General features: G+C 47.9%; 1 protein-coding gene across 2 annotated transcripts in view; it reads left to right on the forward strand.

The window, feature by feature from the left end:
• The window catches only part of SLC35F3 (solute carrier family 35 member F3), a 375,837-nt gene extending 355,229 nt beyond the window's left edge, over window positions 1–20,608 (forward strand). For both annotated transcript variants that reach the window (XM_036108660.2, XM_036108661.2), the window contains 5 exons: window positions 6,079–6,298; window positions 12,726–12,851; window positions 14,912–15,104; window positions 15,934–16,023; window positions 19,123–20,608. In XM_036108660.2, the coding sequence (XP_035964553.1) occupies window positions 6,079–6,298; window positions 12,726–12,851; window positions 14,912–15,104; window positions 15,934–16,023; window positions 19,123–19,358 (865 nt within the window). In that variant the 3' untranslated portion in view covers window positions 19,359–20,608. The remainder of the gene's footprint in view (window positions 1–6,078; window positions 6,299–12,725; window positions 12,852–14,911; window positions 15,105–15,933; window positions 16,024–19,122) is intronic.
• The last annotated feature ends 1,540 nt before the right edge of the window (window positions 20,609–22,148 follow it).

A 22,148-nucleotide genomic window follows, 5' to 3' on the forward strand; every position in this document is an offset into this window, starting at 1 on the left:
CCAAAGAGGGAAAAAGTAAGAGTGTTTCTGGAAAAAGAAATAGAGAATCCATTGAGACCTAGAGCAGAGTTGAAGAAAGAGCACTGAATTCACAGAACTAAAATGAGTTCAAGGTGAGGGAAATTCAGAGTAAGGATGGAGAAGTGGTGATGCATAAAGCTAAGGGTAAGGCCAAGTCAGGAAGGACCTGGCAAGCCTGGTGGGGAGCTTGGCCATTATCCTAAGGGAAAGTGAGTGGAGAGGAGGATCTCTCTGGCTGTGGCATGGAGAATGTGATGGATTGGATTGGAGAAGAGACAACAGTGCAGAGAAAAGCTCAATTAGGTTTTAGCAGCAGTGGTCCAAGGGAGAGAGGAAGAGTCATGGGCTGGGGTAGTGGCCACGGGAACGAGATATTTAGAAGCAATAATCTATAGGCCTTGGTGATGAATTAGATGTGAAAAGGGGAAAGAAGTTAAGAATGATTCCCAAGTATGTAGCCTGGGTAGAAATATGAGTCATGGTACCATGTTGTGATTGAGGGTTGAGGGGGAAGATATCGCATCCATTTGGGAAGGCCGAATTTGAGGTGTCTGGGATGTCCAGGATGCAGGATGGTATCCAATAAAAGAAGTGTCTTAACTAGAGATTCATCAGTTGAGCTTTGAAACCAGAACAGTAGGTGAGTTGCTCAGTGACTGTTTGCAGGACAAAGAGAGGAAGAAGTAGAAGAGAAATCTAGGAAAATACCAAAGAAGTCACCCGAAGGAAGCCTTGAAGTGTGTGGAGAGGTTGGAGAACACCAAGAGGGGTGTGCTGAATTGGAAGCCAAGAAGGGTGTTTCAAGGAGGAACAGTCAACAATGTCAAAGGCTTCCAAGAGAAAGATGAACACCGGCAGGTGCCTATTGGATTTAGCAGTGCGGAGCTCATTAGTAATCATCCCAAGGGTGAGTGGTGGGAGCTGACACAGGGTTAGTAAGCTGAAAAGCGAGAGAGGCAGTCATGGCGGACGTGAGTGCAGACCACCATTCTGAAAAACCTTGGCTCTGAAAGAGGGGATGAGGGAGGACAGGGGGCTGACAAGATGCTTGCTTTCACTTTGGGGGTGTATTTTGGTGAGGCTTAGACCTATCTAAATGGTGATAGAAAGGATCCAAAAGAGAGGGGAATCTTTGAGTGTTCAGTGGAGAATGAGCACAGGTCTGGCTCCACCACCATCTGAACTTGAGGGCATTGTTTGATCTGTCTGGTCTCTGGCATCTTTATCTGTAGCTTCTCTATATCTGTGGTTTTCAAACTGCACTCCTCAGAACTGTCTCAGAGCACTCATGTTTCAGCTTTAGCCACAGCGACTTGACCTCTCTCTTATGTGTTTTTAAACAGTTTTTTATTTCTAGCAATTTAATACATATACATACTTTGGAAAAGCGAAATAGCAGTAAAAGAATCCTTAAAAAACAGCAACCCCTGTCCACACCTGTTCACTCTCAGCCACTCCTAATTCTTGTGGTATTTATGCCAATTTATGTAAATTGAAGTCTTATCTCCATATTTCTTAAATGTAGACATCTATTGATTTCTGTCCCATCCTATGCCCAACTCGCCCAGATTCCGATCCTTCCAACATAATGCTATCCCAGCGTTTGGTTAACAGTGTTTTCATTATTATAAGCATGCAAATATTGCTCACTGACTCTTGTCTCCTTTTGTGAACAATCTGTCATTTCTCCTGCCAGTAACATTTGCCTCTTTTGTCTCGTTTACCTGATTTCCGTTAATGATTGCTGTTTTTTTTCCTAAATGTTCTGCCATCTAAAAAACCTATCAGTATACTCCCTGTGCTGGTGTAATCACAAGACTTCCTGGAGACTCCACTCCCAGAGACCTACGTGGTCTGCCGTGGAGCCTCCTTGTGGCACTAGCTTTGACTCTTGGCTGTGTCAGAGCCATGCCTTCTGCTGCCATACCTTCCGCTTCCTTGGTTTACACCCTGGTGTTGGTGCAGCCTGTCCTCTAGTGGCATGGGAGTCGATGTTTTCGAGTACTGCATAACTGAAAATATCTTTATTCTACCATCCCATTTGATTGATGGTTGGCTGGTTATAGAATTCTGGTTTGCAAAAAAAACTTTCCCTTGAAAAATGTTAAGGTTATTATGGTTTCGCTTCCATTTTGGTTGTTGAGATGTCAGATGCTATTACGATTTCCTACCCCTTGGACCTACGGGTTTTATTTCTCTTGGGAGCTTTTTATTGTTATTTTGATCCCTCATGTCACGAGTATGTGCGTTGTTTTGGTTCTTTCTTCATTCATTTTTCTTGGTGCCTGGTAGGCCCTTTTGTTATGAAGATTCATATCCCACATTTCTTTTTTTTTTTTTAAGATTTTATTTATTTATTTGAGAGAGAGAATGAGATAGAGAGAGAGAGCATGAGAGGGTCAGAGGGAGAAGCAGACTCCCTGCTGAGCAGGGAGCCCAATGCGGGACTCGATCCCGGGACTCCAGGATCATGACCTGAGCCAAAGGCAGTCACTTAACCAACTGAGCCACCCAGGCGCCCCCATATCCCACATTTCTAAAGAACTTTCTCGATTTATGTATTTTATAATTTTCTCCACTTCATTTTTCTCATTTTCTCTTCCTGGAGTTTCTTTTAGTTTAATATTGGACTTTCTGGCTTGACCTTCTAATCTTATCTTTTCTCTCTGTCTCTCTCTCTCTCAAGAAATTATCTTGGCTTTATATTCCAACTCTTCTACTTAATTTCTCTAACTTATCTATCCTTTATTTAATTTCCTTTTTATAGCCGTTCATTCCTGTTTCATTGATATTATTTCTTCTCTTCTCTCTCCGAGGACGTTCTCTCTCCCCCAACCCTAATTATAAATCCTACCTATCCTTGGGGCGCCTGGGTGGCTCAGTTGGTTAAGCGACTGCCTTCGGCTCGGGTCATGATCCTGGAGTCCCTGGATCGAGTCCCGCGTCGGGCTCCCTGCTCGGCAGGGAGTCTGCTTCTCCCTCTGACCCTCCCCCCTCTCATGTACTCGCTCTCTCTCATTCTCTCTCTCTCAAATAAATAAATAAAATCTTTAAAAAAATAAAATAAAATAAAATAAATCCTACCTATCCTTGAAGGTTCAGCTCAAAATCCATATCTTGTATGAGGCCTTGTCCAATCGGTTCAAATCTCTCCACTAAACATGAATTCTATAGCATTTTTATATTCCACACCATCTAATATGTGATTATATTTAAACTTGCATTGCTTTCTGTTGAGGAAATCAGTTGTATCTCCCCAATCACACTATAATGTTCTCAAGAGCAGGGACTGTTTACTTGTTCTGCATCAGCCAGAGTGACTTGTCTAAAATTGTGAATATAACAAGTTATAAACAAGTGCTTACTGATTTGGAAAAAAAAAAAATGATTGGCCATCTCAATTCCACCAAACCAGGCTATCCTAATCAGGGTTCTTTAAAGAATACCAAGAGCATAGGTATTTGCCAAATAATAGGACTGTAGAACTTACACATGTTTACAATTTTTCCTATCCTACACAGTGTTTCATTCATACCTAATTCAAGAGCAATATTTTAGTGACTTGCTTTTATTGACTCTTCCCTGAAACACTCAACTTAGTTTTTCATAGGAGAAACACAACTTTCTTTTCTCACATTTCATTGGTTTAGGAAATATTTAATAAATTATGCAGTTGAAATAACTAAGAACAATTGGCACAAGCAGGACTGGAAACAAACAACATCTAAATCTTGGCCAACACATGACTCAGTTGGTAGGAACCAAAGGGGTTATGCATGCCAGAGAGTAACCTAAGTGCCTTGGGCACTTAGCCTGCCAAGGAAGGAAGGGCATTCAGCTGTCATGTCATTTAAGTGGAAAACAGTCAAGGGAGTATCTACTATACTTTATTCTTTGTATACCAAAAAGAGGTATCTGGAAGAAATGGATTTGTGCTCATCATCTCTTGGGTCCCTGTGCAATCAAGGGTACATGTGGGCAACCCAGCTGACATGGATTAGTGGACAGCCTTTGGTCTGAAAACAGCACTAGGCTCACTGGCTCAGGGGCCAATCATCTTTGTCTCCTTAGAACCAAGATCTCCCCACCTGAGCTGTACTCCCCACCATGAGTCTACAAAGGGCCAACAGAGCTCTGCTGGGCCCAGAAATCTTGCCTTTTCCATCTCCAGGATGGATCCCTCTTCCCACCACTTCTAAAACCATCACACTTTGGAAGAATCATACTTAGATTCTCAGAGAGGACATAAGGTTGTCCAAGTGACTTTGGATGGCCCCTGCCACAATATGAATCATTCTTTATAATAGTCTGGGAAACTTGGAAATCCTACTTGCATTGTGGTCCCTTAAGAAGGGTAACCTCTAAGTAGAGTTAAAATAGGTTGACATTAGGGACACCTGGCCTAGGCATCCAACTCTTGATCTCAGCTCAGGTCTACATCTCAGGGTCATGAATTCAAGCCCCGCTTTGGGCTCTATGCTGGGCGTGGAGCCTACTTAAAAAAAATGTAAAATAGGTTGACATTAGTGGTGGGACAGAAGATTTGTATTTCCTGTTGATCATGCTAGAAGGACTGGCAGAAAATCCCAAACACCAAGGAAGCCATCCCTGGTCTTTGTTCTCGAGGGTAAGAAGACTGTTCTATGAACGGGGGCTTGAGAAAACCCCATAGAAAATACTGTATGAAAATCACACAGCAACAGAAATATCAGCCTATCAGATGAGAGTTTTGTCTCTATAAAGTCAAACTGGAACCAATTCAGTTGAATTGGTTTCGTGGTAAATTTAGTGATTCGAACACTTTCCCTGGCGCTGGTTTAGAAGCCACATAGGACTCTGAGTTCAGTGAAAGGTAATGAGCTTCCTGTTTCTTCTGGGGCTTTCCCACAGGCGAGTAGTGAACAAGGGCAGATTTCATTTGGGGTTGGTGATGAGAACAAATTGAATTACATTAAAAATCACACCAAATCCCGTTTGACTCTTGCTTTTAATTTTCCTCCTTTCCCGCTGCATTTTAATCTTAAGTGACAGAGGCCGCAGCTGTTCTCCCAACGCTGGGGTATTTGGCTTATTTTAGTTTTATCTTTCCTCTCACTGACTCCCGTCCTCACTTACTGATACATCAGCTGTGCTGGGCCCTGTGTGTGAGCCTGGGTGTTGGCGGCCATAGGAGCCGTGCTCCTTGCTCATCTGTCTCCTTGTCTGGCTGTCAGGGCAGCAGAGCAATGACCTTGGCTCCCCAGCAGTCCAGGTCTGCAGACCAAGCCCCTCTCGGGGCTCTCTCCACTCTCTCTACCCCCTGGCCTCTTCTGCTGCCTTCTTCCGCTTTGGTTTTCAGAAATGGGTTTTCATACACTGATGGTCCTTCCCCTGGAATCGAGAATGACATTGAAAGCCTTCCTTCTATAGCTGTTTCCTCATCCCACTCTCTGTTCACAGAGGCTGAACTCTTGGACCTGTGCTAGTTTCTCAGGGGGCGTGGAGACATGAACTTCCACGTGGTGGAATAACGGATTCTAAAAACGGCCTCACGGGGAGAAAATGCATAGCTCGTTACCACTAGTGGTATCGCAGCCAAAACGTATTGGCTGCCTGACCACAAAGACAATTCTAGCCAGAGGCAAATTTTTAAAAAATATGTCTCAATGAGTTCTCTTCAAGTATTCTTCCCCCATGGTAGAGGTCTAGTGACTTCCTTCTCTTACCAAGCAAGAGACAGAATTCCTCAGTCAGTCGCCATGGACCTGGGCCCTCTCTTCAGATCAGATAATCCCAACACGCCCGTGCCTTCTGTCTAGAACCATCAGTTCCAAATGTAGCATGAGCCCAAGGAATAAATCTATGATGTCAGATCACCGTGGGACATTTTCTTCAATGGACTAAAGCAACAGGTCGGAGAGCTACTTAATAGATTTTCATTAAAAAAAAAAGAATTTAAAAAATCAGAATAAACGGCTTGTACCCCCCTTCTAATTTGCTTTAAAAATGGGTATAGGGGAAAAATGGTCTGTCTCAACCCAAGAATATAATAACACTGCCTCTCTTTCCTTGTTTTAGGGAGTGCTGTCGATTTTTTGGAGACAATGGCTTGACTTTGAAGGTGTTTTTTACCAAGGCAGCACCCTTTGGTGTTCTTTGGACACTCACAAACTACCTGTACTTACATGCAATAAAGAAAGTAAACACTACGGATGTCTCCGTGTTGTTCTGCTGCAACAAAGCTTTTGTGTTCTTGCTCTCATGGATCGTTCTCAGGGACAGGTTCATGGGAGTGAGGGTAAGTTCCTTATTATCTGTCTTCCTCCCTCACTCGGTCATGTCAACCAAAACCTGCCCATTGGCTTGCTTGGCTCCATGTGCTGCATCCTAAGCCTAAACTGCTGACCACTGTTTTGCCGATTTGCAGCAGAAAAGGAGCCTGGGTCTCCGTGTGCCTTGCAAACTTTCTTGCTTGCAAACCATACTCGACAAGCATTCATTAAAGCACCTTTCATTTCAAGCATTTCAGTAAGCATTCCCTAACGTGTGTGCCCGTCGGGGACCCAACCTGGGGATGGCGATGTTCTCCCCTCTCTGCGTGCTCTCCCCCTCTCTCCCGAGGGCAGCCGCACCCTGCCGCCCAGAGCTCTCTGCTAACCCTGTCCCTCTTTGCTTAGGATGTACCTGAAAGCGGGGGGATCCTTCCGCATCCACATGGACGGGCGGGCAGTCTCAGTGCGCCCTCTCTCTGGACCGTGTGTACAAAGCTGAAGTGGGCCACAGACACTTGTGCTAAATCCAGATGGTGGACGGGCAGTTTCCTTCCCTCCACACCCCAGGCAAAGGGAGAGTGAGATTCTGTCCTCGAATTACCTCTTGTTGTCAGAACCGAGACTCAGCAAATCCCATTAAAATCTAGTCAAACTCAGCTAGTCAAATGTCTAACAGTGGTGTGAAATATGATTGTGTGGCACATACAAGGACTCACCCTGAATAAAAGGATCGAGAGGACAGTTCACGTTGACGGAATCCTGGTGGCTTCTGCTTGTCTCCCTCTAGTGGCCAAGAGCTGCTACTGCCCCATCACCACCTTGCCGGCAAACAAGGACAAAGGAGGATTTGGATTTGGCCTTGCAGCTAGTTCTCTTGGGGGGCGGGGCGGGGGGGGCATCACTAACTTCTTCTTGCACCTTCAGGCCCTGTGGGCCAGCCAGGCAGCTGAGAGCCCTTTTGATGGGCAGTCCCATTCCCCTGAACCGTGCTGGCACCTGGCAGGGGGCAGACTCCAGGGCCCTCTCTTACTTGTGTCCTTTGCTCATTGTCCTGGGAACAATGACATCACCCTGGTGGAGGATTCACACCCACCTAGTTACTCAAACAGCAGTGGGGACATGAGTCAACTGCTGAGGAGTATTTCTGGCTTGCAGTAGGGGGAAAATTTGTTTTGAGGCTTAATGTTAATTTTGGAATAAAAACTCACTCCCCTTGCTAACCACCCAGAAAAGCTTTCAGCAAATAAATGATCTCATGCATCTCCACAAGAAATGCAGGTACTTCCAGCAGTAATCTGTCCATCAGCCTGCCTGGCTGGACTCTGAAGACTCAGATGTCCTGGGGCCCGTGGTGACTTTATTTGGATGCAAAATCCCAAGAGAATTCATGAAACTTTTTGGCATGTTTCTGATGTCCAAAGCAAATTCCAGAGAGGATCATGTTCACTGGGAAGAGAAACCCAGGTGAATTCTGCCTCTAAGCAGGACTTTTTTTTTTTTTTTTTGAGGTTAAGAGAAAGAGTTAGAAAATACTTGAAACCCTCCTAGGCTCAGAGGAACAGCATGGCACACCCAGATCTTCCCTTTGTTGCTGTTCATGGCTAAGAGGGTTATCTCCCCTGATGTCCCTGACCTGTGATCCAGTCTGGTCATCCTGGCCACTTGGCCAGTTGGGTCTGTGCTGACAGCTGTATACTGAACAAAGTCTTATGTTGAAGCCATCACTAGGCCGGCACTGAAATGAAAGTCTAAGAGGCTGGTGCTGCTGATGCAATCGTGTAACCCGTAACGTACTGTGCGGTTGTGGGTCTCTCTAACGATCATCACTCCTCTGGGAAGCATGTGACCTGCCATCTGAGAGCTTCCCACTCGAAGTCATGGCGGATTCCCCCTTCTCGTCTTTAAGAGTTCGGAGAGCTAGCAAAATCTGGGAGAGACCCCCTCAGTGGCCAGAGTGATGGGAAATTTCCCCTTGAGAACAGATGGAAACTCAGATCCCGGATAATATCTAACTGGTGCAAGGGTTCTCTTAGGTTTCTCTCAGACTGCTGGGTTAGCTGGCACAGAATTTCCAAAGATTGAAGGGAAATGACACGGTTCACCTTACTGGAGGGCCAAGCATACGAGCCTGAGAGTCTTTTAGAAAGAAGATGAAGGAGCCCCAGCATTATGTTTGTGGGAACAGACTGCACAGCGCACCTGTGTTTATTAAGACAATGACTCAAATCACAAGAGCTGTGGTTCCTGCGAAACATCAACTGGTCCAGGTCCCGTGGACTGACCAACAAGCAGCAAACATCTCACGCCAGAGAGATCTTGGCCACTTACAGCATCAGAGGTGACCATCAAAAGGAGCCCAAGTTGGCCACTGTGTCACCCTTCGACTCTGCTTTCTATGTGTTCCCTGGCTCTCCAGACGCAGGCTTTCTGACCCAACAGGGAGGTGCTCTCGCCTAGAGTCAAGTGGCTAGGGTTTGGATCTTGATTCCACTCTTATAAGCTGTTCGGCCTTGAGCAAGTTATTGAACGTCTCTGAGCCTCTGTTACCTCATTTTAAGGTAGATGAGTACTCGTTTTAGAGAAGAGTTGTGAGAATAAAATAAGATGGTGTATGCCCGGCACATAAAATCCGGTAACTGTTCTTTCTCGGTGTTGTTATTTCTGTTGTTCCTTCTCAGTTGGAGGGCTTTGTTGGATCAGCCCAGTACTTTTGGTGACCGTGTCAGAAGCTGACGAACATCAAAGGAGGCAGTTTTGTTTAGCAAAAGCAGCACTAGAATGAGAGCAAGTAGAACTCGGGCGGCATGAAGTACAGCCTCTACTATAGCCGAAGCCCACCCAGCTGTGCTCAGCAGCTGGACCGAGAAAGGGCGGTGGGTGAGACCATTCCCCCCGCCCCCACCCACAGCTCAGGGCACGTGGAAGACGGGATCCTCCGCTTGCTGAGCAGCTAATCATAACTGCCCACAAGAGTCAAGACCCTCCAACCAGGAGGGACTGACGCAGAAACAAGAAGGCATGCTGAGAGATCATTCACGTGGGCCCTTGAACCCCAGCAGCACATTCCTGGGGATCCTGTGCCTTTTCCAAGACCAGGTCCCATCTCGGTTCTAGCCGATGTTTTCAATCTTTACAGTGCTCTCAGCATCTCACGAGAGGCTGTCCCTGAATGGTAGCTCCAGCGTCTGATCCCGACTGCCTTGTGTTGGGGAGGCTGTCCCCTGCCACCCGAGCGCAGCACAGGGGAGGACCCAGAGCACACAGAGCCTGGGGGAGCACCACAAGGCTCACGGCTAGCCCCTTCCCACACCCTGAAATCAGAAGGGTCCACTAGACGATCCCACCAAACTCTAATAGTCTGCTGGATAAGAGCAGCCAGAAGCTGGGAGGGGAAGTCTATTTACAATTTGTCCTTTCCGTTGCTCAGAATTGCCCCAGAGTGTACACATCCACAGTGCACCCCACGGGGCTCAGTCTGGCAGAGGGCACGCAGTCCATCCCAGTTTGAGCAGAGTGGGGAGCTTGTCTGAGGGGTGGTCAGACTCCATGCTGCGCCCACCTCTCTCATTCCTCCTTGATCCTCAAGGGGTTTGGCTCCTTCCCCTCAGCCTGACATCAGAGAGGGAGCAGTGGGGCCATAAGGGATGCAGGACGGAGCCCCCAGGGGCCGGACAGGCTACAGTGGGGTCACCATGCGAGGTGGGGCCACCAGTAAGAGGGTAATTGCCACACGCTGACCTTGGTGTCTCCTGCGCCTACATTTCCTCCCCCTCTAGCTAACTTTCCCACCACCCCCCCGGCCCTTCTCTGTGCTAGGGCCACTGTTACCCATCAGTCTGAAGCCCCGAGTCCCTGTTTTCGGACAGGTCAATGAGATACGTGGAGGGGGGTGGTGGAAGGTGGGAGAAAGGAGAGACAGGGAGAAGTTCAGTTGTCTCCTTTCCTTTATTTTCGCCTCAAACTCAGCATTCTGCCCCAGGGACACCCTGATCTAGAAGATGGGGGGCGGGGCGTGTGAAACCACAGGACAGGCACCACTGGCCTTCCTGGAAAGTACATTGTAGTGCAGGAAATAGGCAGCAAACATTCCCAAGTGCAAACCAAGAACACCCGATATGATATGAATGTAAAATATACATGTCGTTTTTAAGGATAGAACTGGGATCTTGAAAGGAACGTCAGGCTTGAGGAAGGACTTCCAGGCTCTGCCCCCCAAACCCCCGTAGGGTGTTTCAGCTCTGCTCTGCTGTCAGGGGCATTAAGAGTGAGCTTCGCTCCAGCACTTTGGGTGGGCCCCAGGCTAAGGGCCAGGGGGATCCCAGGAGGGTTGCTAGTGCTAGAAGACTGGGTGCCCCACAATATGGAGCAGGCTGATCCTGTGACCTGTGGTGGGGACGCCCAAGAGGAGAGCTGGAGGTGGGAGCTGGGGGACCATAGTCCCCTGGTGCCACCTCTCACAATGACCTCCGGGCGCCTGGGCTCCTCAAGTGTGGCTTGGAGGGCTCTACCTCTTCCCCACCAACCCCTTCCCTCAGCTCTTCTGCACAGCACAGCCCCGGGGCGGGGGGGAGGGGGACGGGGAGCTTGCAGCCCTTTATTATTGAATCAGTAGAGAAGACAGAGAAAGAGGCTGGAGACCAGCCTTCTACGTCTTGAGGAGAAAATCAACCCTTGGGCTCCTTCATTTCCTTGAAACTTCAGCCCCAAGTTTGGAAAGACTCAAGCACCTTTGGGGATGCACCAAATCATCTGAAATTCAGCTCTCTGCATCCCTCCCTCTTTTTTCTAGTTATTTCTCTCCCTGTGGCCTAGCGAGGTCAACCTGTTCCAAGCAGCATCTTTGCATTATGTGTATCCCCTGGCCCAGAACTCTGCCTGCCTTGTCACTTGCCCCTTTCTTCTCCTGGAAGGAAGAAAAAGTCACTTATTGTCTTACTATCTCTATTTCTTTCTTTTCATGAACAGTTGTACACAATACGGGTAGCATTTGCATATGAAACATATTCAGTGTGTGATGTAGAATGAGGCCTAACAGTGAGCTACTAAGCCAGAAAGGACAAGTAGACAATCAATTGCCTGGCACTCCTCTAATAAATGACCATCACCTGCTCTCTCCAGAGCCTCTGTGTTGTTACATGAGCAGACTTAGCATTACAGGAAAATATTGCACGAGGAATATTCTAGAAGTATGTAACTCACACTACGTGAGGCTCAACCACGTTTTCACTAACCTGAAAATGTTATGCTTAAGCCACAAAAGAAACCTCAATTCAAATCTCAGAGTATAGTTGGCAGTGGTGAATTCTGTGAATCCTACTTGTCCTGGTTTTATAGATCAACACTGACTTTGCAATCAGACAGACCTGAAATTTTGCCTCCCTGCACAGCCACACACCAGCTCTGTGACTTTGGGCAAGTTACATGACCTCTCTGAGCCAAAGTTTTCATGTTTACAAAATGAAATGGATGATAGTATCTGCCTATTTTGAGGATCGAATGAGAAAATACAAAGAAAACACTTATCCCGTGACCACTTAGTCAGTCAGTGGTGGCTACTTGAGATTGTTATCGGTAGCCGAGGTCAATTTTGAATGACCCATTAAGAGGGATAAAGCTCTCAGTGAATCCAGGAGAGGAAACATGTGTTCTGCCTACAGCACCCCCGGCCCCACTTCGCACCAGCGACACGTAGGTAGCTCCGTGACCACCTTGGGCTAGAACCATCTTATTCTCTGCGCTGATGAATTTCTCCTTTGTGAAATGTTATCCCAAGTAGTTAGTGCCCTGTGTAATCGGACAATTTTACTTTGTGTGGCAGCAGAAGTGTGTACATCTCCCTGGGGCGTCCATTCAACGTGAGAAGTCTGGGTCCGAACAATCCCAGGATTGAGGGGGGCCATGGAGGGAAGCCCCCTCCGCAGCTAAGGAAAGGCATGGTGCCCCCAGGGGTAGGACACTGGGGCCCTTTGGCACATGACACTCACTCTTTCAGAAGACCCTACCGCTGGCGTGTTAAATGGGGCCAACATCTATGCCCTCTCTGTTGAGATACTACGTACCTAAGAGCAAGATGACATGAGGTGCTTTCAGAAGGTTGGGTGGGAACTGGGGTCATTTCCAGGGGCAGTCTACCAGACCTTGTCAGGGCCAGATCCCCTGCTGTTGGCATTATGACCGCCTCCTGTGCGGTCTCCAAGCACCACAGGGATAGGCCACCACATGATGCTGAGCCACGGCACATCTCCTTGCCGCCAACTCTTCCAGGGGGTTCAATCACGCTAAGCTTTCCTAAGCAAGAACAGGAATTTTGTTTGTTCTCCAGAGAACTGGGAAGGAGACACCACTCTTCCCTCACATGAGAACGCTCATGAGCGTTTCTGCCTCGTTGGCCCTTCGGCGGCCCGTCAGACTCCCCACCACCACCCTCACCACTGGTTTCTCCCTTCTGTGCAGATTGTGGCCGCCATTCTCGCCATTGCTGGGATCGTGATGATGACCTATGCCGATGGCTTCCACAGCCACTCTGTCATCGGCATAGCGCTGGTGGTGGGCTCTGCGTCCATGTCTGCCCTCTACAAGGTAAGCATGCGGGGAGCAAGCTCTCTGAGAGAAGAGCAGGCCTCAGTGTGGTTGGCCCGTTACCTTTGGGGCATCTTTGATGGTACCTGTGCTTTAAGACGAGCAGCTGTTTTCAGTGTGCAGATAGACTTGCAGGGATGAGGGAGGCATGCACCCGCTCTTGGCTTTGGCTCTCTAGACCTTTCCATCCAGGGCCATCTCTTTGCAACATTGGGCATAAAATAGGTGGAACAGTGGATGGGCCCAGCCTCAGTCAGATGACTTCATTGGTTGGCAAGGACTGGAGAAGGACCGGGGCCCCTGGGGGCCTGGCTCAGCGTTTGGGGAGATGACTTCCCACCAAGTTTGACATGAAGATTTAAATATCTGGTGCAACCTTGTCATTGAGATCTTTCATTGCATAGTTTTTTGCAGCTACTGGTACTCAGCGTGAATCCATATGCATTTTAAGCATTGCCCATAGCAATAAATAAAAACCCAACTCCTGTGATACGGGGATTATGACATATTTTTGACAAAATGTGGGGAAGCCCTAGAAAGCATGTCCCAGCTGCAGGGCTGGATGAAGCCATGTGTGCTCCCCACCCTTTGCTCCCCCACCCCCTCATGGCTCCTGGCTGCTCTCCTTCCTCCTTCCCTTGCTTCCTCTCTTCCATAGTGAAGACTGCAGATTTTCTCTGGCCTCCAAGTTGGGAACCTGACCCGGAGGATTCAATGAGGAATGAGGTTTTAGCTTTGAGACTTATGGCCCTTCCTGGATCCAGGCAGTAGGACAGAGGAAAATTAAAGTACAGTAGAGAGTTAGAAGAAAAGGCACTTTTTTTTTTCCAGCTCTGTGTGTAACACATTTTGTGGTTTTGGAATGAGAAATGACTGTACCTTCCCGTCCTTCATCAGCTCCCCACACTCACTGCCCACAGGGAGAGGCACACACACCATCTACCTGCCCTGGGACGCATCTCCCCAAGAGGATGTGATAGCCCCGCACCACTCTGAGACTTCAAAGCCACTATTCAAATGCAGAAAATGGGACCAGGCCAACTCTGCTGGACTCAGTTAGCTGCGTGCTAATGGGAAGCAGAGCGCATATGGAAATGCAATCCACAATGAACACAAATTTCTGATTTCGACTCCCCTTTCCTATCTCCTCCACTGCCTGATCTTTATCCAGAGGGGCCGGTGGGTGGAAGGCTGAAAGCAATTTATTTCTCTTCTCATGCTTCCTGCACAAATGCCCAGAAATACCTGAAAGATTTGTGAAGAGGCTGAAAAAGGAGGAGGCAGGCAAAGTAGGAGGCACAACAATGCAGAGACTCAAGCTGGACTCAGATCCGTTCACTGGTTGTGGATAGTTCACTGGAACACGGGGGCGGCTGCCTCTGTCATCCCGGCTTCCCGGCCATTCCAGGCACGTCTGTCCCTCTCCTCCTGTGCCTCACACCCCTCAAATATGTACAAACAAGGACAGGTGCAAGAAATCAAAGTGGGGAACATACCACTAAACCCCACGCTGTTTCTGGAAGAGGGCGGGTGGGATGGAGCAGAGATGAGCTCTGAGTGTTAGAATCCCTCTACCTTCGATTTATAGAAAATGCCTTCGCAGCCAAAGCTCTTTGTCCTGGGGGCAGGCTGTGTTGTAGAAAGGCAGAGGTCCCCAAGAGGAATGTGTCCCCGTGGCAGCTATTTCTAATTTCTGTGGCTTCCCCATCTTCGGACGCTCTGAAGCTGGGGCGTGGTGTCACGAGTACAACACAGACAAATCAAGCCTAGCATGAAAAGCCATGACTCCCGGAGATGCCCTCCATGACGCCTGAGATCCGTAACTCTCCATTGTGGCGCTGCTGAGATTTGGGTATTCGTACAAGCGTGCCTAGGGCAGACCCCAGCCCCCTTTCCCTGAAGGCCTAGTGAGGTCGGATTTGCCTGTCACCTGGATTTGCCTGTCACCTGACTGCCGTCCTGCCCTCCGGCCCAGCCTCCGTCAGGTGCACCCACTGCCCCTGAGGCAAGATGGCGGCTGAGGCAAGCCTTCACCCACCCTCCTCTGCTTTCTCCGGCAGGTTCTGTTCAAGCTCCTCCTGGGCAGTGCTAAGTTCGGAGAAGCCGCCTTATTTTTGTCCATTTTGGGTGTGTTTAACATCCTCTTCATCACCTGTATTCCCGTCATCCTCTACTTTACCAAAGTGGAATACTGGAGCTCTTTCGATGACATTCCATGGGGAAACCTTTGTGGATTTTCAGTCCTCTTATTGAGTAAGTGGCGACCCGCCCCCCCCCCCCCCCGTCAGAATACCCCTGTCAGAAGCAACGACTGATGAGCAGGACCTGGGCAGCTCCAGGGGCATCTAGAAACCCATGCCCGAAAGAAGAGAAGCCTTCTATGGTTATCCTTAAGTTCCCAGTGCTTTTCAAGACCCTGGTGTCTCTCCAAGTGAAGCCTTTGTAATGACGACACTGGATTCTAATTCCAGAACCACCAGCATGGCCGTAGTAGTCACGGTCACCGCCACTCCAAATAGTGCTGTGTGTGACCTCCTGATAACAGAACATTCCTCACAGGCCCGGGAGGGAGCTGGCCAGTTAATGCACGCAGAGTTCTTAGAACATTGTCTGATGTGAGTCAGTGTCCAACACGTTGTCTCAGTTATCATTACAATGAATATCATCACCACCATTACTTGGGAGAAGGCTGGTCCTAGGCAGGAAAGTAGCCAAGGACGGGCCTCACCCAGTTTCCATCTCAAAATGCATAACCCAAAGCACCTGGCCGTCCTCATCCCAGAATCACTGTCGGCAACAAAGAAAAGCAAAGTTAGTAGGATGAGTCGGATGGTCCCAGTCCTTTTTTCCAGGGCCTTCTCACTGATGACCTTTTCTGAATTTCTTTGCTCTTCTTCAAAGCTCGGGGAAGGGAGGAAAGCTGATTAATCAGGATATTTGTCCCTAATCCCCACCCTCGCTCACTGAGTGGTAACTCCCGTGACTCCAGCCTCACCGGAGAAGCTGGCGTGGGACAGACCAGGGAGGATACCAAGGCCAGGGCCAGTAACCAATAATACCCTTCTTCTGTTCTTTATTTCAGCATTCAATATTGTATTAAATTTTGGAATCGCCGTTACATATCCCACTCTGATGTCTGTTGGAATCGTCCTCAGTGTACCTGTGAATGCAGGTAAGCCTATATGGCTTCCTCTCTCTGCTTGTAAACACACACTCACACTCACACACACTCACACTCCCGAACACACACATTCACATGCAGTCTTGCTGTATCTGCTATGGAAAGCACGTTTGCCCTTCTGGGTAGAAAGAAAGCACCTCGGTAGAATGTCGGCGTGTGTTACATACACGGTGTTTCTCCAGAATGCATCGATTTTCACTAACACACCAAGATATGATAATCTCAAGCCATCTCAGTTCTAACTGCTGTGGGAACCAGAGATGAATCTCATTAATCTTAGTAATAAGTATGGAAAATTCTGTAGCAGGAAAAAGATTCAGTTTTGTAAGTCTTTCTGGGGGAGAAAGTGTGCTCAGGGTGTGACAGGTGGAAACTGGGGAAGCACAAACATTATTTATTCTCCACCTCCCAGAAGGAACAAGAGCCCTTTGGCCAGTTACTCGGGACTTTGCTTTGCCTTCTGCTTGGGGATTCCCCAGTGCAGTCTCTTGGCAGCTCCTTCAAAAACTTGTTGTTGACAGCCCCTCACCTCCTTCCTCTTCCTGGCTCATTCTGGGGTCCATTTTGGACTTTCTTCCTGGAGCCCTCTCCTCACACCTGACAGCCCCATCTAACCTGTTCTTAGCCAGAGAAGGGTTTGTAAATCAGTTCTCTCCATCACACTCACCCCCTTGGCCCTGGCACAGCCCCCTCCCCCAAAGCCAAGTCCAGAAGCCTCCTACCCACAAGGCCATTAGAGGATTCACCCCCAGGGAATGGCAAGCCCTTATCCTGTTCAATGTGGCATCAATAGGCAAAACAGCTCTCAATTTCCTAAGCCTTTTCCTGTGATTTGGTTCTTCACCCCTCCTGTCCCACATGTGCCTCACATGACTCACCCTGGCCCCAGACTCTTCTCGGGATACCTCGGGGCAGTGTGTGGAAGGCCTGGCCGGGGCATCCAGGCACTGCGCTCAGGCCAGCACCAGCCCTGCCCACCTCGAGGATGGTGGTCCCGGCTCATCAGCTCTCTGGGCCTTAGCTTGTCTCCCCTCAACACTTCAAAATGCTGAAAGTTCCAGAGCTCCTGGAGAGCTGGTAAGAAGTGGTCCAACCTGTCAGGCTCCCGATGCTGCCGCCTTCGGAAAAATAACTTATCAACTTACCCCCTCCACCTCACTGCGTCTTCATAGTTGCAGTGATCCTATTGTGAGAAGGCATCTGGCAGGTAGCTACTAGGTGGAGGCTCACTTTGCCCGTCTCATGCAGCCAGGTGTTTGAGAGATTAACCAGATTCCCTTCTTATTATTCGCCTGCAACATAAGAGGTTTAATCGTGTGTCAAAGGAAGGAATCACATTCAATTCGCAACTGGAGGAGAGCAGAGGGGCCCGCCATTACCGGATGTATCAGACCAGAGTCCTTGGGTGGCTTTCCCACACGCCCTGATGTTTATCACTGCTCATGTGCCCTGCTAACTGACTATCCCTGTGTGCTGAATGTACCGAATGTTCTGTCATTATTCAAAATTCAAGTATTTCTGGATTACAGTGAGATAAAAGAGGCACTTTGTCTTTTTATATCTCTAAGGATATTCTTTTTTTATTTCTTATTTCTTTTTTTTTTTTTAGTTTTATTTAAATTCAAGTTAGTTAACATATAGTGTATTATTAGTTTCAGGGGTAGAATTTAGTGATTCACCAGTCGCATATAACACCCAGTGCTCATCACATCACGTGCCCTCCTTAATGCCCATCACCCAATTACCCCATCCCCCACTGACCTCCCCTCCAGCCACCCTCAGTTTGTTCCCTAGAGTTGAGAGTCTCTTATGGTTTGTCTCCCTCTCTGTTTTTCTCTTATTTTTCCTTCCCTTCCTCTGTGTTCATCTGTTTTGTTTCTTAAATTCCACATATGAGTGAAATTAGATGATATTTATCTTTCTCTGCCTGACTTATTTAAAAGAGGCACTTTAATTCCACAAAAGGGCTACTAACAAAAATTTTTTTTCAGGTTTAACATTCATCCCTTTCTCTTTCTCTGCCCACCCTGTAGACAAGGTGAGAGTCAGGGAGGAGGGGGAGGCGGGGAGGCAGGAGAGGTGGAGGACCGGGAGGGGAGAAGGATGGAGCCAGGCTACATCCTGGGCAGCCGGAGGGGGCCCACGCATGGCGAGCTGGCGGACAGCCGGCCAGTGAGGCTGTTTTCAAAGGCTAACTCGGCAAACCCTCTTTCACCAAATGATATAAAAGAAATGTATATATGGTGTCTCTCGTGCAGAGGGCGGGCTCCAAATCTGCTTTGTCTGGCTGAATTAAGAAAACAGGGAAATAAAACAAAAAAAAAAAAGAAAAACCTTAATATCCCCAACGTTTTTGACCATTTAGCTATGAAGAGGATGGTGATATGGGTTTTTATTTATGGACATTGATCCTACTTCTCATTTTGTTCCCTCACCTGATGTGAGTCAGGTATGAGCCATGTGCCCCGTAGACCTTTAAAAAACATTAATAGTTAGTGATGACCCAGGTGTTTAGAGCCTCCTGCTAATGATGCCCTGGGGCAGAATAAGAATTTATATTTATTATCTTCTAAAACCAGTTTGAGTTTGGTCTTCAAACCATATATACGCATATATTAGGAAATAATGCTTTTAAATTATAAAATGTCATTTTTTTTTCATGTCATAGAAGACATGAAAAGTACCAAAAATATAAAGAAAGCAATAACATTTTCAGTGTCCTGCCACCCAGGGGTGGCCAAAATTAAACTTTGGGGTGATGTGTGTGTGTGTGTGTGTGTGTGTGTGTGTGTGTGTGTGTATCTCCAACTCCCCATTGGTTTTGTCTCTCGCTTAAATCAATGTCTGAACTAAGTTGTCAGGTTAGTTTGGGGAAGTGAAATAAAAGCGCCAGGCTTCACACCAGAGAGGTGTTACAAAATTAAGAGGCAGCCCCTGTCCGCCAGAAACAAAGCCACACGGAGGAGGATTCTGCGGTCAAGGAAGACCCTTGCTTCGCGCCACCCGCACAAGGGGACGCCCCGGGCCCCGCCCTGCACCCGGGGCCTGGCTCCTCGTTTGAGTAACCCGGCTTCTCTCTGTCTTGCGCAGTGGTTGATCACTACACCAGTAAGATAGTCTTCAACGGGGTCCGGGTCATCGCCATCATCATCATCGGCTTGGGCTTCCTCCTCCTGCTCTTGCCGGAGGAGTGGGACGTCTGGTTGATCAAGCTGCTCACCCGCCTCAAAGTCAGGAAGAAGGAGGAGACAGCGGAGGGCGGTGCAGACCTGGGCTCGGGACCTCAGAGCAAGAACAGAAGAGCCCGCCCCTCCTTCGCGCGCTGACCTCGGCCCTCCAGAACTCTGCGGCGAACGCTCACGCTCGTGTTAGGGACTTGGAGGTCTGTTCCTAACAGGGGACCCTCAGTTTGGTAAGGTGTGTACATACCTGTACAGTTCCGGTAATCTGCGGTAAGTTATACGGTATTTATTGGCATGTCCAATTTGCTTGCACTTTTTCCACATCAGACCTTTCACCTAAGGGTACCAATTCCAAATGAAAGAGAAAAGAAGAGCCTCTGGGCCCTTTTGAAATGAATGTAAAGCCGGTTAAAATGATCCTTGAGTAGATGGTTCGGGATGACAAGAGGCAGGGCAAGTGTTTTGAATCTTAGCAACTGCAAATTACATTGCACACTGTGATTATTTTTCAGCTATGGTAGGTCATATTTAGTTTTATACCAGAGCTGTACTCTTAATTTTAAGGGATTTCAATGAACCAAAAGATAACTGTAAGTTACTTTGGGTGGATGGAGGGAGGGAGGGTTGGATGCGAAGAGGGGAAGCAGAAAAGCAAAAAATGGACTTCGGAACCCACCGACTGCGGCTAAGCTGGGGGGGTCAGGTGGAGGCCAACAGGCCCGAGCCAGGTTACAGAAAGGGAAGGAGGAGTCCGAGCCCCAGCCGGCCTGCTCTCACGTGAGTGTGTAAGATTGTGCAAGAGAAATTACAGTGCCTTCTACAGAATTTTTGTCCTTACCTACGTGAAGCGAGGTGACATTGTAAGTCACTGGCGCCGTCTTATAATTTAGATGTACAAATCTTTAGAAACAAAACTATGTGTGTGTACGTGTACAAAAACGACAAGCTGATGACCGGTGTAAGGGAACATGGGTAGCAGTGTGCAATGCACATATATGGTAGACCAGGCAGGAGGTGAATTTCTGGTTCCTTTTACTCCATGACCAAGATGGAAAAATTCTCTACTGAATCTGTAAACCTTTTTATGAAACTTTTAAAGCACCAGGCTGTTTACTTACACAATTTAGGTCTGCCAGAAAATTCTATCTGTGATAGATCTGTCAAGAGGGACACGGGGGTTAGAGTTTACTATTTTTGAAGTTTACATTGTTACATACGAAATGGAAACCTTATTTTGAAATGTTGTCATAACCCAATGGTGCATTCTGTGACCATGGAGTCTTTTGTGTCATAGGGGAAAGGGGCATTCATGACCTGAACTTTTTAGCAAATTATTATTCTCAGTTTCCATTACCTGTTTGGCCAAACAGATTAATAAACTATTTAAAAAAGAAGCATCCCACGCTGTGTTGGTGGCCACTTTGTTGCTTCCCCACTGTGCCCCTTCCTTCCTCACCTTACCCTTTGCTCCTAGTAGGTCCCGCCCTCCTGCACCATCGCGGCATGGGAAACCCACCCAACCACCTCAGCAGAAGAAAATTCTTATTGTAACAACAGAGTTGACCGTCACCAAAGCAAAATGCAAAACAGTCAGCGGGGCCTCGTAAAAAAGTATTGAGGCAGAGTCTCCCTCCCCTTCTCCTCTCCTTTGTCCCCCTCTCTTTTCCCTCCAGGTGCCTGCCCCCCACTCAGCTCTGGGTGTCGCTGCTCTTTCTCATTTTTCTGCACTGACTGGTTCCTCGGAGCAGCTTGCACGGGCCCCTCCTAGCTGCCTCCAGGCGGCAGCCGCAGTCCCCATGTGGACGTGGTCTTCCAGCTCCCCTCCCAAGCCTCCCTTCTGCCTGCGTGTCCTCACCTAGTTCTAGCTCTGGAGGGGGTTTGGTGTCCCGGCTTCAGTAGCACACACATTTCGGTTCCAGGCAGCTTCAGCCAGGGGCTGTGAGGTCCAATGTCTCTCATTCTGCAGCTGCGAACAGCAGGTGCTCTAAGGGGGGAGGGGGCATGAGCAGAGAGGAGATGGTGAGGACACCTCATCCTTCCCACCACACCTAGAGCGATTACACACCATGGGGTGTTTGCTTGCTACATGGGGTCAGACCCCGGGAGCTGAGCTGTCCAAAGCAGAGAGCTCCCTGCCTGATGTGTCCAGTGTGTGCTATGAGGGGGATCCCCTTAGCCCCCTTAGTGGAGCCGGGATGAGTCACCGCTGTGATTCTGTCTGGGCTCCAGTCCCCTCCAGTTACCTCGGAGGGCCAAACAAACATTTCCTATGAAGCCATAACATGAAAATGTTGGGAAACCCAGCCCTAGAGTAGATTTACCTCATTCTCCCATTTGGCATAAAAGACCATGAAGACTCAAAAGCATTGGAAGCAGGGGCTGGCTCAAAGGGATTTTTGTACACTGATCAGAGCAGGCTTATGCACGGCAGCCAAGGGGTGGAAGCCACCCAGGCATCCATCAACGGCTGAATAGATAAACAAAATGTACACAACAAAATGTACAAACAGCCTTAAAAAAAAAAAAGAAGGGAATTCTGACCCCTGCTACCACATGGATGAATCTCGAAGACATAATGCTGAATGAAGTAAGTCACAAAAGGATAAATATAGGATTCCCCTTATATGAGGTACCCAGAATTGTCAAATTCATAGAGACAGAAAATAGAACATTGGTTACTAGGTGTTGGAAGTGAAGAGTTCTCGTTCAGTGGGGACAGAGTTTCAATTTTGTAAAATAAAGATGTTCTGGAAGGTGGATGGTGGCGATGGTTGCCCAACAATGTGAGTGTACTTAATGCCCCTGAACTGTACACTTACAAATGTTTACATGGTAAATTTTATGTGTATTTTTTCATTAAAAAAAAAAAACCTTGGAGGGTAAGGTATGTGGAATAAAAAGGTTAAAACTCTCAGGAATGGTTAATGCTCCTTT

The sequence above is a fragment of the Halichoerus grypus genome, chromosome 7 (genome assembly GCF_964656455.1).
Source record: "Halichoerus grypus chromosome 7, mHalGry1.hap1.1, whole genome shotgun sequence".
Classification (NCBI taxonomy): Eukaryota; Metazoa; Chordata; class Mammalia; order Carnivora; family Phocidae; genus Halichoerus; species Halichoerus grypus.